Source organism: Planococcus citri, chromosome 4 (genome assembly GCF_950023065.1).
Source record: "Planococcus citri chromosome 4, ihPlaCitr1.1, whole genome shotgun sequence".
NCBI lineage: Eukaryota > Metazoa > Arthropoda > Insecta > Hemiptera > Pseudococcidae > Planococcus > Planococcus citri.
Window position 1 is genome coordinate 41543144 of NC_088680.1, and position 15469 is coordinate 41558612.

Sequence of the window (15469 nt, forward strand, 5' to 3'; positions counted from 1 at the left end):
CAATTACAGGCGGCGCGTCGCGATGTACTCGTATTTGGCAAAAAAAAAAAAAAAAGAGAATAAATGAACGTCTTCGTACTCGTCAAGGTCCCAACGTTAATTAACTCTTACCTTTTTTTCCAAAATGGATCTGGCCAAATTGAATAATCGTGACCGGTTCTTTTTCTTTCTTTTATTTTCTTATTTCTTTTTTCCTAGTTTATTTCTTTCACTGCACAGAATACGTGAACTAGCATTGTCTAAATCGTGTCGTGTCGTGCACCAGACATATCGACCTTATGTACAGCTTAGTCACCATTTCATACCGCATTACGATTAATTTTTTTTTTCGCCATAAATTTATCTGTACAACACTTTTATAAGGTATCTCAATTTCTTGTACAAAATAATGCCAGAAATGTTTCTTCGATCAAGCAAGTGGGGTCGAAACAAACTCACTCAACTTTTAAGCACTCCTATCGATGGCATTTACCTATCCAGGCCACATGTACCGTTCGTGCATTTATGGGTACGAACACCGACCAATGCACGAAAATATCCTTCATGTCTTTGCCCAAGCCCAAGGGAAGAGGAGGAAAACGGGGAGTTAATCATCATCGATAAACAATAGTGTCAGAGATCACTATTTCCGCGTACGTTATCGTACTTTTTTCTCCTATTTATCAGTGATTTCGCGAAATACCGCTGTACTCGTATACTCGTATACATTGCTCAAAGCTCACGCACTCAGACAGGCGAATGCACAATATCGAATAGGTTGTCCGATGATGATATGCGATGCCACGGTCGGGTTACAGTAATTATGGCGATATTGACTCTTTATCTTTATTTCGTTGCATACTCTTGCTCTCGCTCCTCCTACGTCCTACGTGCAAGAGTAGGTATCTATCGCCGATGATGGTTTTACGTATACGATATCGCACGTTTAACTATAAATTAATTTTTTTGACCCTGTACTACCACACTATAGTATGAAATATACATACATACGCGAGTAGATAATAAACGTTCGCGTTTATGAAGAAGTGAAATACTCGTATACACGAGGCGACCGACCGACATCGACAATATCATTATCTACAGCAAGCTTTTCCGCTACCGATTCTCCGAAGGACTCTGCGATATATTATCTCACATTACGACGTGAATTCTCAACATTTTAATTTATTCCATAAAAGCTAATAGATAGCGGAAAAAGAATATGTGCCCTATTTCGTTACCTTTTACTTCGGTTTCCTAAGTATTGCTGTAATCAAAATCTAAATTGAATCTGGGTTATCAGAAATTTGCAAAGAGCCACTTACGTGTACCTAAAGGTGTATTTCATTCGAAGTCTAAACTAATAAGACGTTCGTGAACGAGTTGGAAAATATGTGAAAAAAGTGATTTTCATGAATAGCACGTTTGGTCTCTAATTCAGTTAGTGGCGAACGAATTGTTCAAAAAATGATTCAGTCGTTCAGGAAAAATTCACACAAAAACGACTGTGAAATGAAATTGCAGAATAAGATTTCTGTGTATGACAGCTCGAAAATGATTCAGTCGTTCGTGAACGATTCACTTTCAAAATTATTCTTTATTTCATGAACGTTTGAAAAAATTAAATTTGAGGAATAAAAAAAATGAAAAATTACTCTGAATATTATTCAACCATTGGCGACTAAGGTGACTTTTTATTCATTTTTTTCCTGATAATTGGAGACGGTATTCGAAAAAAATCCGAGGGAACCTCAAAAAAAAAAGTCAAAAGGCAACCCACCAAAGAAGAAAAAAAAGTCGTTTGTGAACGACCGAAACGATTTGTTCGCGTTTTTAAAAAATATGATTTGTTCACAATTGAATCATCCATTCGAGATAGCATTTCTTCAAAAATGATATACTGTTCATTCGAAATAAAAGGACCGAAATTTTTTCGTTCAAAAGAACGATTCACTTCAACTCATACAAATTCCTCAATGATCGAATCGTTCACAAAAACTCGATCAAAACATGACCAAGTGGTTTTCAACAACTGCCAAACTGCGAAAAAGTATTCCGTAAAATGGCTTGAAATTGATTCAGTCGTTCGCAAACGAATCACTTTCAAGATGATTCATTGTGAACAATTACCCCCCTCACCCCCCTCCCAAGAACCCGTGGGTGATGAACTCTGAACATGATCTAGTCATTTAAATCTCTTTTGTTCTGAAAAAAAGTAAAAAACAAACATTTGTTCGTGAACGACCGAAAAGATTTGATCATGAAAATTTTTTCTCGCAAGATAATTTGCAAGAAAATCACCCATCTGAATGATTTTTCTCAAGAATAATTCTTTAGTCATTTGCAAAGGACTCAAATTATTCTTTCGTTCAAAAAGTGATTTACTTGACAGAATTCGAACGATTTTCTGGCAAAGTGATTCAACCGTTCACAGTCAACTCACTGAGAGAAGTATAAAAACTAAAAATCGTCCGCAAACACTTGAATTTTTTTTTTAAATCCATAATATGACTCAAAAACGATTCAGACGTTCGCGAACTACTTTCCCAGAAGATGATTCGATTTGAATAAAACAATTTTAATTTCACGAACCAAGAAAAAAATTCAAATACTTTACGCATACGCACGAATACATGATTCAATTTTTCGCGACCTTATTATTCGAAGAACGACTCAGTCGTTCGTGAACGATCTGAAAGATCTGCCAACGAAAAATCTTTTTGAATAATTTGCTTGATAATGAATGATTTTCTCAAAAAAATTGACTTTTTAATTCACGAAGAATTTAAACTCTTTTCGTTCAAGATAAAGATCATTTATTTGCGGTTTTCTTCAAAAAATTATTCCAAAAGTTCATCTATGATGCAAAAATATGCAAAAATTAAGCTAAAAACGTAATTGAGTCGTTTACTAACGATTCGTCAAAAAAATGATTCAATCGTTCGCAAAAGATTTTTTGTGAAATAACCACAATTAGGTACTTCATCTCCTTAATAAAAAACATCAACCTGACAAACCAAATCTAACCCCCCCCCCTTTTTAGTTTTTTTACGGGTGTAATAATCTTGTAATTATAAACACCCCAAAAAAAAAGAGCATTGAGAAGAATTATTTCCAAGTAATCGAAGGAAAAAAATAATTTCTCTGGAAAACAACCATTTTCAAACCAATATCTACTGAATCGTTCACGAGCGACTAAAATTAAAAATACCTTTTCGCATACTTATTCATTGGGATCGAAACAAAATTTTTTCATGGAACACATTCACGTACAATTTGAAATACGACTAAATCTTCAGAAATGATACATTTATTCACGAACAACTTTCTTTGGAAACGGCTCTTTCGTTCGTGAACGATTTCTTGAATTCATTCACAACAGAAAAATTGTTAAACACTTCGGCCAAAGTATAATATGAATTTGTTTGTTAGCGAACGATTTCATTCATGAAAGAAATGTACACTCAGTGAGAACAGTTCCCTTCGAAAAATAAATCAGTCGTTCGCGAATGATTCGTATTTTAAAAAATGATTCATTCGTTGTTAAGCAATCTGGAAAATTTATTCGCAAAAAAATATATGTATGTAATTAAAAACTTCCTACGTCTTGAAGTCTGCATGATTTTGTTCGTTTGAAATTTATTTCATGACAAATGATTCACTCGGTCACAAAAGATTCGTCCGAAAAATTATTCAGTCGTTCGCGAACGATTATGATTTTTTTGAAAAAATTTTAAACGAAATTTTCTAAAATTTATATTGAAATGTGATTTATATTTTTAGTTTGTTTGCGATGGATTCGTTCAAAAATTTGACTCAGCCTTAGTCGTTCCCACAATATTCATGTTATTGTCTGAATTTTGATAATACTGAAAGAAGACAAGCACAAATTGACCCCAGGCCCTCTCTCCTTCCTCCTAACTTCATCGACGAACGATTCAAAAACCAAAAAATTGCCTCCACTTCTCTCTTCTCAAATTGACAGCGTTCGTACAGGTGTACCTTTAATCGTTCCAACAACACCTCATCGAGCACTTCATCATAACTGGCTAATTTCCTGTGTTTTCGCAAAGAAATCGCATTACCAATATTGCATTTTAAAACTAACCGCTTTTGAGTATTGCTTTGGCTTCACTACTGTGTAACACGAAACCAATAATATAGGTCGAATTTCCGTACAGGTAGGTATCTCGCTCGTATCGTTTATATAGTATAGGTAAGTAAGTACACACCATTTTACACGCGTACTCTGTCATTTTTATCACCTCTCTAGTCTTGTCCCTAGCTCAACCATATTAACGCAACAAAATTTTCTTCTATAAACCTTCGCAAGTAGATACTTATTACACCTTAATTTATCATTCGCCCGTTTCCTCTCCTTCCACTTCACATTGCAGCCAAAAACGAATCACACGCTGTCGTGCGGTAATACCCGGAAATGAAAATATATATCTCGTTTCGCGCCCCAAGGTTACGACGATGATGACTAAATTAAAGAGTTTCCAGTCGAATATATACGTACTATACGTTCCATATCGACACACAGCACACACCCTCATTTCCTTCATTTCGGACCCCTAAAACCGTATTACCTTCCTTTTCGTCTGCTCAGCGGCGCGACCAGTGAGCAGCGACGTCGAACGTAATCGTCGATGAAGGGAAATCGGTTAACGTTAATCAACGCGATATCCGTCGAGGCGTCGAATTAAAGCATCTCAACGGTGATAATGGTTAACTTGAGTATTGTAGTTGTACATAGTATACTCTTGGTGTAACACCAAGATCAAATTCGATTTCTTCAAGTCATACAGGGTGTCCTAATCCTAACAACGTCTGCAGAATGTATTCTAGCAAGGAAGGTATCACAAATGATAGAATAATTTTCAGACTGTACAAACAAATAATTGAAAGATCGTCCAATTCATATTTTTCGTTTTTTGAAAAATTTTTGGAAATTCAAATAAGATTCATTCTTCTAAAAAAATCAAAATAATATGATCAAATTCACATAAAAAGCTGAAATTACACAAATTTTCGATCTATTTTCGACCTTTCGAATCGATTGATGGTGGTTTTGAGCCATTCTGGAGCCTCCAGCGAATTTTTGGATTTTCCAAGCTTCCAAAAAATTCTATAAAAATTGCCCAAATTGAATTCAGCACAATTTTGGAGCAACCAAAAGTATTCCTTAACATGGATTGTGTCAAAAAAATCACCCTACAGACGTTCGATAGGACACTTTGTACTATATACATCTTTCTAATGATACTACACACGTGTAAATTACTTCTACAGCAAATCATCATGGTCGTCGAGATAGGTCGCGTCGTCGGATGGTTTCCACAATTGAATAACTACGATGACGTCTGCGTTAACAGTATCGACTGCTCGAACAGACGAATATCTACAGAAGTAGGCACTAGGCAGTGTAGGCACAGGGGCTTTAATATGACGTAAAACGAAAATTTTCCTTTTAACGTCTGCCCTTCTATGCTGCTCGGGTTCGGATATTGCGAAACTAAACTCAAAGACAACGTTATCGTTAAGGTTAAATTCAATGAAAGCATGCTGAATTCAAGGACGAAAAAATAAGGGTAGAGTAACGCAGCGTATTATTTGCACATACACTTACACATTCATCATATCCATCTGCTCGTTAATATTAAAGCAAATGAAACGAGAAAAGGGCGAGAAAGGACAAGCAAATTTCAAGAATGAAATTAAATCACGACTGTTACTGGTTTTAATTTTTTCATACAATGGGAAACTCATTCTCAATGACAATTCTTCGACAATTTTTTATTAACGTTGACGGATGAAAGAATTTCAATATGCATAGAAATGAGATTTTCTACTCACGAGTTATGTTAGGGTGCATTTTGGGCTTCCTTTTGAACAAAAAATTTATCGTATTACGACTGTTAAAAGGTACAGCTATTTTTAAAAAAATAATTAATGAGATTTTGTAACACATTTTCACGTTATTTTAAAAATTTCAACCAAGTATCTGAGACAATTTCAAGAATTTTTAGTACCACTTAAACGAAATTTTTTAATTACGTTCAACTTCGAGCCACTTATCCTTCCCACTCGTAAAACTTCAAAATTCGCGATCATCGGATACCCCGTCGTTTTCAAACTTCTTGAACCGGTTTCAATTTTAATTTTGATAGCCCAAGAAACGCCAATGTTCGGTATCGCATGTACGAGTACGCGTACTTATTCGAGTACAACTACAGTACATTTCGCAGTCGGTACATCAACTCTGGATCATGCAACGTTGCCAAATACTCACAATGAAATACTATTATTACCTTTCTGGCAGGTAATACGAGATAAAATTGTACGATATTTTGATTCCTCAAATAAGAAAATTTACCTACACTCATATTGAAAAATGCCATTTTTTCATGGGTGTTTTTTTTTTAAATCAGTTCAAAAATAACAAGGAAACACATTCTGTGAGGAAAAACTTCAATTCAAGGCTTCGAACCTTGGAGAATGAGGTTGGCGAGTGGGGGGATGAATTATTAATTCAAAAATGAAACAAATAAAATTCTGGTAGATGTTGGATGAGACACCTTGAAAAAAAATTTGGGGCCATTTCTGAACTTTGATCTAACGTATTTGTAAAAAGGAAAAATTGTTTAGCTCACACCAGTTTGTTTTTTTTTTCAAATTGGATTTTCTAAAAACTCATTAGCAAAATCTAAAAAATTCTCAACCTAAAAAAAATCAATTCCTTACTAACAAAAACATCAAGAGCTTAAAAATTTGAATAAATTGAAAAAAATTAAAAATTTTAGAAGGATTCGACAAAATTGATTTCGAATTTTTAGCAAATTTTTTAAGAATCCAAAATCGTAATTTTCTCTCGATTTCCTCGCCTTTTTTTTTCATTAAAAAAAATAATGAAAATTCTTGAATCACAAATTTTTAAACTATTTTTCTTTTTTTAATAAATTGTGACCTGTTCTGACAAAAGGTACCATAAGTCGGAAAACGTTTTTTTACAGTAGAGGCAAAAATTTAAAAATAAGTCGAAATTTTGAAAAATTGTTTTTTCGCGGATTTTGATTGTTTGACATGTGAACTGTCATGTGACACAGCCACAACACGTAATTTGGCCGAAAAATGTGTTGAAAGCGGATTTTGAAGTTAGTGTCAGTCGAAAATTTGAGCGCTCAAAACTTTTAAAGCTATCTGGAGGCGGAACAAAGCATTCTACGGAAAAATTATGTCGAGGAAAATTGTAGAGAATTAAATTTCCTATCGACATAATGTCAAAAAAAAATTTCTCATTTTATACCTATTATTTTTTTACGTTTTTATAATGCAAACGTGTTCTTATTGCAAATTTAACTTATTCCATGTTATTCTACGCACTTTCAAGTACCAGAATCCATTTTTTTAAACATAATGTACCTTTTCGCGGAAAACATCACATTATCAGTTTTCATAAATTTTTTTCTTTAAAATGCGTTTGTCTCAAAATTTTGTTTTTCAATTTTTCAACTTCAAGAAATGAAAAAAGGTGGGAAAAAATGAGCTAGGAGGCTGGGATTGGTCTCATTCGACTCGATATGATGTCTAGTTTTCAAAATGGCCAAAAAATTGAAAATGAAAAATCCGACTTTGGCCTCTATTGTCAGAACAGGTCACAATTGTATTCTCTGGAAAATTATTGTTCAAATTGAAAAATTTCGTGGCTCGAAAATTATGTTTTCTTTTCTCGAATTATCAAGAATTTTCATAAGCTTTTGCCCTTGTTTCGTTCAGGCCAAAACACCTTTCCTTCTAAAGAATAAAATTTATTCTATATAGAATTAGTAAGTAATGCAGTTAAACAGGGCATGTGCTCGATTTTTTCAACAAAAAAAAATAATAACTTTAGTAAGTAACTAAAAGATTCAAGAAGGTAACCAAAAAGTATCCAAAAATGATGCAAGATGTGAGCAAAACATTTTGGTGTGGAAGAAAAATCACAAAAAACCAGGAACATGAACTTTTTGGCAATAACGAGCAAAAAAGTTGTATTAGCAAAAAGCAGAGCTTTTTTTGACAATTTTTTGACACAAAAGCGAAATTTCTAGACAATTTTTGGAATGAATTAAAATTTTTATAAAACGATACTCGTACGTTCTTGCGAAAAAACGACAATTCTTAGTCATTTTTGGCAAAAAAGTGACTCGTTTTTTAAGCAATTTTTAGCAAATAAAAAAATTAGACTTTTTGGCATTTCTAAGTAAAAAAGTAAAGATTCAGTAGCAATTTGGTAAAAACTTGAAAAGCGAGAATTTTCGTTTATTTTAGGTAAAAAATGGACTTCTTTTGCAACTTTTTGGTAAATTTTTTTTTTGGAAATTTTTGGGAAAAAAGCAAAACTTCAGGGTCATTTTTAGAAAAAAATGATATTTCTGTAGAATGTATTTGCAAAAAAAAAACGACAATTTTTACTAATTTTTGGCAAAAAATGAGACTTGGACAATGTTTTGCTTATTTCGGTAAGAAATCGAAACCTTTTGACAAATTCGGTAAAAAAAGCAAAAATTTCGGTAAAAACTTGAAAAGCAAGAATTTTTTTTAATTTGACTTTTTTGCGATTTTTCTTTGCAAAAAAGTGACTTTTTTTGAAAATGTTGACAAAAGGAGAAAAATGTGTGAAATTTTAAAAAGATTTTCTCGTTCTTTTTTGTCGTTTTGAAGGAGAGGGGAAGGGTGAATCTTATGAATCTACAGGTAAACGATGAAAAATATCTCAAAGAACTCTCACAAAATTTTAAAAATTTGAAAACCTTACTGAAGACTTGATGGATTTTGAGGGGGGGGGACTGTAGAATGTGGATAGAGTGGACGTGTCACCAAATTTCGTTTTTAAATTACAAAAAATGCACGTAATTGGCTTCATGGATTTCAGTGGACATCTCAGCCTTTGGTAGCAACACTGTGATTTTTAGTCAAAATCAGAAACCATTCAAATTTCTTCGAAAAATTTAGGTAATTGATTTTTAACAGTCTGCAACTCTTTTAATTTTGGAGATGATCACATTGATAAAAAACATTTTTTCTCCATCTTCAAAACTAACACGAAAAATTTTCATTTTCGAGTATTTTGAAACATTACCTTACCCACTTCCGTTTCTAAAGGGTCAATTTTGGGTACCTACATCGTGCAAAGCACATAAATCTACTCGTATTACAAATCAGTGATTTTAAGCTCATCTTACCTTTGCGAGACGCATAGCTGCCAACCAACACTGTCGAGATCTTTCGGTTTCGCAAGCGATACACCTGAGTTCGGATGTAACGTCACCGATGTAACTAGGTTCAGATTCGATTTCCGAGGTTCGAATACAAAACCCGTATTCGGTGGGCGCTCTTAATTCTTTTTTAGCGTTCAACGTCGTATACACCGAGCTATCGGCTATACGCGCGAATAATCTCAGCTGATTCCACTCGTGCGGTTCTTCTCGATACTGCAACACAACAAAACAGAACGGAAAAAAACCGATTAATCTCTGGAGGCGTTTGAAAATCCGGACACAAATCAATTTTCCTTTCCAGCCATCGCCACGAGTGCGGTACGCGGTGGCGATAGCGAAGAAAGTTGCAATGGTAAGTACATTACACTTACACATACTCGTACAAGTACATATGAAATAAAATGGGCTGATCGGGCGCACGTTGCATTGCACTGTTGGCGCCTCACCAAACCAGAGAAAGGATATATAGCGTAAGAGCGAAACAACGGCACCAGGGCACATACGGTGAAAAAAAAAATCACATCGAGGAAGATCTACAGCCAAACCGGTTTAATTGCTAGTTTTCGACGCGCGACCTAATGTACGCTGTTCTACTACGAGTATATGCGCCGGTGTGCCATGCCAGAGCCAGCGTTTTTTTTTATACACGACGAAAGTTCGACGATAATTCACCACTTCGGGCGGATAATAAATTAACCGACGTTATACTCGTACGTTGTGCGCCGGTGTCGGTGTCGGCCCCGGCCCTGGTCCGTACCGGTGCGACGCGACGCTCGCGCTCTACGCGTTGTATCCCAACTCGATAAACCGGTTATCTGCGCCAGTGCGAGGCTGTGTAGCGACGCATCATTTCAGAATACACCGTTCACGTGTGCCGGCCGTCGCGAACACCATCGATTGAATAAAATTTATACGACTTACGAGTGCCTACTGAAAGCACAAAAATGGTACGATTTTCAATCAGTGTTTTGAAAAACTCATCCTCTCTCTTCTTCCACATTTTCAAGGACTATCGACGCTTGGCAGAAGTTGGAATCATCAAATAATTCTGGCTCCGAACAAAGCCAGATCGAAAGAGTGAACAAATATGGCTTATGAGTCAACATTTTAGATGCTAAAATCCATTTTTTTCAATTTTGGAAAATTTTACAAAATCAAATTTGGGACACAGGTCACAGGTGATAAAAATTGACCCCCCCCCCAAACTCAACCGATTGGGAAAAATTTTAAATATTTTGAACAATAGGTATACCAAAGCTTTCAAGCTGAAATTTGGTAAAGGTGCCAGAATTTCGATCCCATATTAGTACATTTCTGGAAATACCAGTTTGCCTAAATCATTCCAACTAATTTGCTGGGTACAGAGTAATGGAAGTTCATTTTAAATCAGAAAAATGTGCGCAACTTGTTATAAGTTGGATACGTAATGATTAGATACACCAAGCACAAAACATAGCCTAGGTGGAGTACATTGCATATCTGAAGTTGAAGGGCAAATTTTACGTGTACACAGTACAGACGTCATTTATCGGTTTTAGTAGCGTTGTGTGTACATCGCGCACCCGAATTTAATTGCACAGATACCTACATGTATAATTGTATACTTGCAAAAAAAAAAAAAAAAAAAAAACCGAGTAACACATTGCAGCAGATTATAATGTGGAAATATGGTAGGTAGGTACTTGTGCATAATAGTCAGTGAGAAGGAGAAAGGAGAGAAAGACCAACTTTAATGCATAAAACTTGTAAAATGCACTACATATGACTGTACTGAGTACTCGTATGTAGAAAAGACATAACGAAGCTATAGGTGCATTTTCATATTGATGATGATAAGGACGACGCAACGCTGACAGCGTTAGTTTAAAACACGAATAATTAGTAAACAGAGGAATGGGCTTGGCATCGTTTTCCTAGGCTGGGCGTTGGGCACGGTAATTATTATACGACCAAAGGTGCACGTATCTGGATTCGAAAAAAAGTGTACTCGAGTATACAAGATACTATATAGAGATACGATCGATGGTTCATCGAAATCATTAATAATTTGTGGCTGAAGTTCTCAGTTACCCCCTGTGATGGTTTCAAATAAAAATACTCGTACACTGAGCAGTGAGCACGCGTAGTCTCGCACATGATTGATTTTTCTCCTACAAATCGAGTGCTTAAAAAAACATGCTTTTGGAAAATAAAATGTGTATTTTTAGACACAGCAGCAGAAGAACTACAAGAGAATATGGCGTATCGAGCTAAGAAGAGGTTATAAATGTGTGCTGTGCGGTAGCATGGTTTCGATATCATCGAGTTGGCGGTGTAGATAAAGTGCAGAAGCGAGGGAGCATTTTGAAAAAGTGCACACGATCGAGTAGATCGCTACTGTATACCGCCTCGTACGAAGATGAAAACTGGTTGTTCGGCGAGCTATCGTACGATTGTTGTGTGCTTGTGCGAACTGACTGAGAGTGTGACCGACCATCGTCAGTGTAAAGGTACCTATAGAGAGAAAGATGAAACTGGACGTGCTTAGCGTGGCGGTGTGTTCGTCCTACATAGACGTGTTCTCTGGCACAAGCATGAGTTAGGGCATAGAGGTGATATTGGCAATACGATATTGACTTCGTTCTGTGGAAAAATCTATTGACTGTATGTTCAAATGCAACGAGTAAGAGAAATGAGAGCGAAGTAATGATGAGAATTCATTTCTTCAGTACCTACGTATCAACCAGTCAAAAAATTGAAAACATAACGAGAAATTAGATTGAAATATTGTAACCTCTTAGCTGTTTTGGCTCGAATATCAAAATACAAAACTTAAAAAATCAAGTTTTCGACCGCTTCTCTACACATTTTCAATTTTCGGCGTCGGCAGATAGGCTGGCCATATCCTCGTGGCAGGGTACATTATACATATCTATATACCATACATAGCAAACCCTTGAAATTTCATACGAGGTAAATACAAATACACACTCTGGTACCTATTGAACACGAGAACTGAAATTGTAATCTTTCGATTCCTATAGGTGAAAATGTTGAACTCACAAGATCACAATAAAGTTTTCGATTTCATCCCCCCTCCCCTCCCCTCTCCCTATCAAAACAAAAGACATTTTGATTTCAACAATTTTCATCAAAAAAGTGAAATTATTTCGCAACTTTTTGGAAAATTATTGGAAACATTCAAACTTTTCGGAATTTTTTTCAAAAAACTGAAAACTTGTCAAACGAGACTGATGGCAATTGCGATACTTAAATGGCGGGAATTTTTGTTATTTTTAGCTGAATGCGAGATTATGACAATTTTAGCAAAAAGAGAGGATTTTTAGCAAGTATTGGCAAAAAAGTGAGACATCAGATCAAGAAAATGAAAAATTTTCACAATCTCAAGTAAAGCGAAACTTTACAGAAATTCTGGTAAAAACGATAATTTTTTCAATTTTTGGCGAAAAGCAGGACTTTTCAGCAATTATTGACATAAAAGTCAGACTTTTCCACAATTTTTTGTGAACATTACGAGCAAATAAGATGTTTAGGAAGTTTTTGGCAAAAAATTGGCATTTAAAAATTTACTCCACCTTGATGACATCTGATCAATTTTATCGCTATCAACATAATGTTTATTAATGTACGCAATTTTCATGAAATTTTAATCAAATTATGAGATTTTTATTAATTTTCAATCGTTTTCTTAAAGCTACGTCTTATGCAATTTTTAGCCAAATTTTGTTCAATTTTACTGAAACTTCATCGACATTTGATAATTTCCAAAAATATAAATAATAATTCAACAATATTTTATGCAAATTATTGATTTGTACAAATTTTATCACTTTTACATAATTTTCATAAAATTGATAAACTTGAAAAAAAAATTTTCATGTCATTTTTAACATGTTTTCACGTTGTTTCTACCCAAATTTTGCTAAATCCTCGTCACTTTTTAGAAATTATAGATAGTTTAAATAATTTTTTCATGTTTTTCTGTCTTTGAATATGAACTAGGTTTTACGATGACAATTTTTTACACAAATTTTGCTGAATTTTGACGATTTTTTCTCAACTTCATCAATTATTGTTTTTTTCTTTTTAAAATGATTTCAGGGCTGTTACGTGTTTTTTTCATTATTTTACATGAATTTTGATAACATTTCATGCACTTTACTAAATTTCATTAGTATGTACCTACTTTACAATTATCAACCATTTTCATGACATTTTTTTTTTCAAGATCTTCATGTCTTGTTCAACATGTTTTCATAATGTCCCTACTCTCGCAAATTTTGCTCAATTTTGTCAAAATTTCACACTTTTGAAAATTTTTGATGATTTTGTTTTTTTTTTCTTCAATTTTTTGATGTCATTTTAAAATGTTTTAACGATTTTTTATGTAATTTTCGACGAACTTTTTCCAAATTTCCCTGAAATGTCATCAGTTTTTTTTTTGCTGTGTTTCTCACAATTTTTTCCAAATGTTCACAAATTATAATTATCGGAATTTCATCAGTTTTTGATGTTTAAAAATGAATTCATTCAACTTTTTTTTTGACATTTTCAAATTTTTCAAAAATGTATTTTACAAATTCGCATCGAATTTTGCAACATTTTTGCTGAAATTCTGTCATTGTTCGTAGATCAAAAACTTTTCATATTTTTGGTTCCTACATGGAACAGGTGGACTGAAATTGTAACCTTTTGTTTCCTCGATCAAAATACTAACCTCAGAACAACACAATAGAGTTTTCGATCTCCATGTAGTACCTGTACACTGAAAACTTCGAGCGCCCCAGAATAGGCAGACCTTATCCTCCCAGCAAGGTATTTAGCAATCGCTCGAGCTCCCGTGCACTCGATATTATACAACGAACGCGTGGTGCGAAACGTACGTGTCAAGTACAAATATTTACAAACATATGTGCACATAAGGATGGCATGGCACCTAGCACATCGAACAAACTATGAAATAGCACTATTTGTAGTACGAAAGAAACGATACGATGCTAAGTTCACATATACGTATAGGAAATCAGAATTGCGATATTTGAAATCAAAGGTATCTATGCGACACACGTTCAAAGTAAATGTCACACATCGTACGTATAAGGTAATCCCTTCACACGATGGTGCATTTTAATTGGTGTTTCGTATACACATACGTGCTGCTAAAAAAAAAAAAAAAAAAAAAGAAAGAAAGAAAGAAAGGGAAAAAACTAGTAAAAAACAAAACATAAAAAAACGCACTTTTACGTAGTATGTACCTCGTTTTCAACTGTATGAACATGGCAATGTGAAGCATAGTACGCTTAATGCAAATTATTCGTCAATTATGTAATACGTCGGTATAGTACTCGTATGTACTTGTATTGTACATGCGTCGACTCATGTACTGCTATTTTTTCCTAATACGTCAACGCATATAACTCGTACCACGCGGTAAAAAAAAAGAAAGAAAGAAGGAAAAAAATCATTTAAAAACTCATTAAAAGTACACGGCCTTAACGCGTATCGTATTAATGGGATCTGGCCAAAAAACACATGCTGAGTCAGTTCATAAACCAAGCACAAGGGGGCAAATGAAAAAAAAAAACACCAACCAATGCCTATGTAATAAAGCGTATTTTCTTGGCAAAACTTCCCAAATTACTACAAATCCATTACTCGAACAAAACCTTCGCTTCGTCTGCAATTAGGCCGAGTTGCCAGTCGGGAGGGTATTTAAGTATACAACGTGAAGTAAAATGAAGTATTTATAGGGGGAAAATGGGAATTGAATTCGTGAGCAAAGTGCATGGAAATTATTAATCTTCAAGTAACCTAACTCGAGTGAATTTTTAACCATTTGTAAAGTAAGTAAGTAAAGCGAATAAGAAGGAGCTGGCAGGCTAAAAGAGATTATGTACATTGAGACTGCTGGGGGACTTTTTTTTGCCTTTGGTGCACAAAATCTATACAGTTTTAGAGTTGCATAAAAAATGTTGATGAAATTCTAGGGACAAAATATGATAAAATTCTTCGAAACCCCTTCGATTAACAATATTTTTGTCGATCTCGATCTGATGTTTCAAGCTAACGCTCCTCATACAATTCCCAAACAGCTTCCTTCCCAACACACACGTGCTTTGACCCCTTATATGTAGCTGAAGAGTTAGAATCAGCAGCAAATCTCATCATCGTAACACGCTAACTTTCCTCAATTTAACACCGGTCAATTCATCTCCACGTCGAGATTA

The 15469-nt window shown here is 34.7% G+C and overlaps 1 protein-coding gene across 2 annotated transcripts in view; it reads right to left on the reverse strand.

Moving 5' to 3' along the window:
- LOC135845095 (growth factor receptor-bound protein 14-like) overlaps positions 1–15469 on the reverse strand; it is a 177477-nt gene that overhangs the window by 15630 nt on the left and 146378 nt on the right. For both annotated transcript variants that reach the window (XM_065363561.1, XM_065363562.1), the window contains exon 8: positions 9207–9455. In XM_065363561.1, the coding sequence (XP_065219633.1) occupies positions 9207–9455 (249 nt within the window). The remainder of the gene's footprint in view (positions 1–9206; positions 9456–15469) is intronic.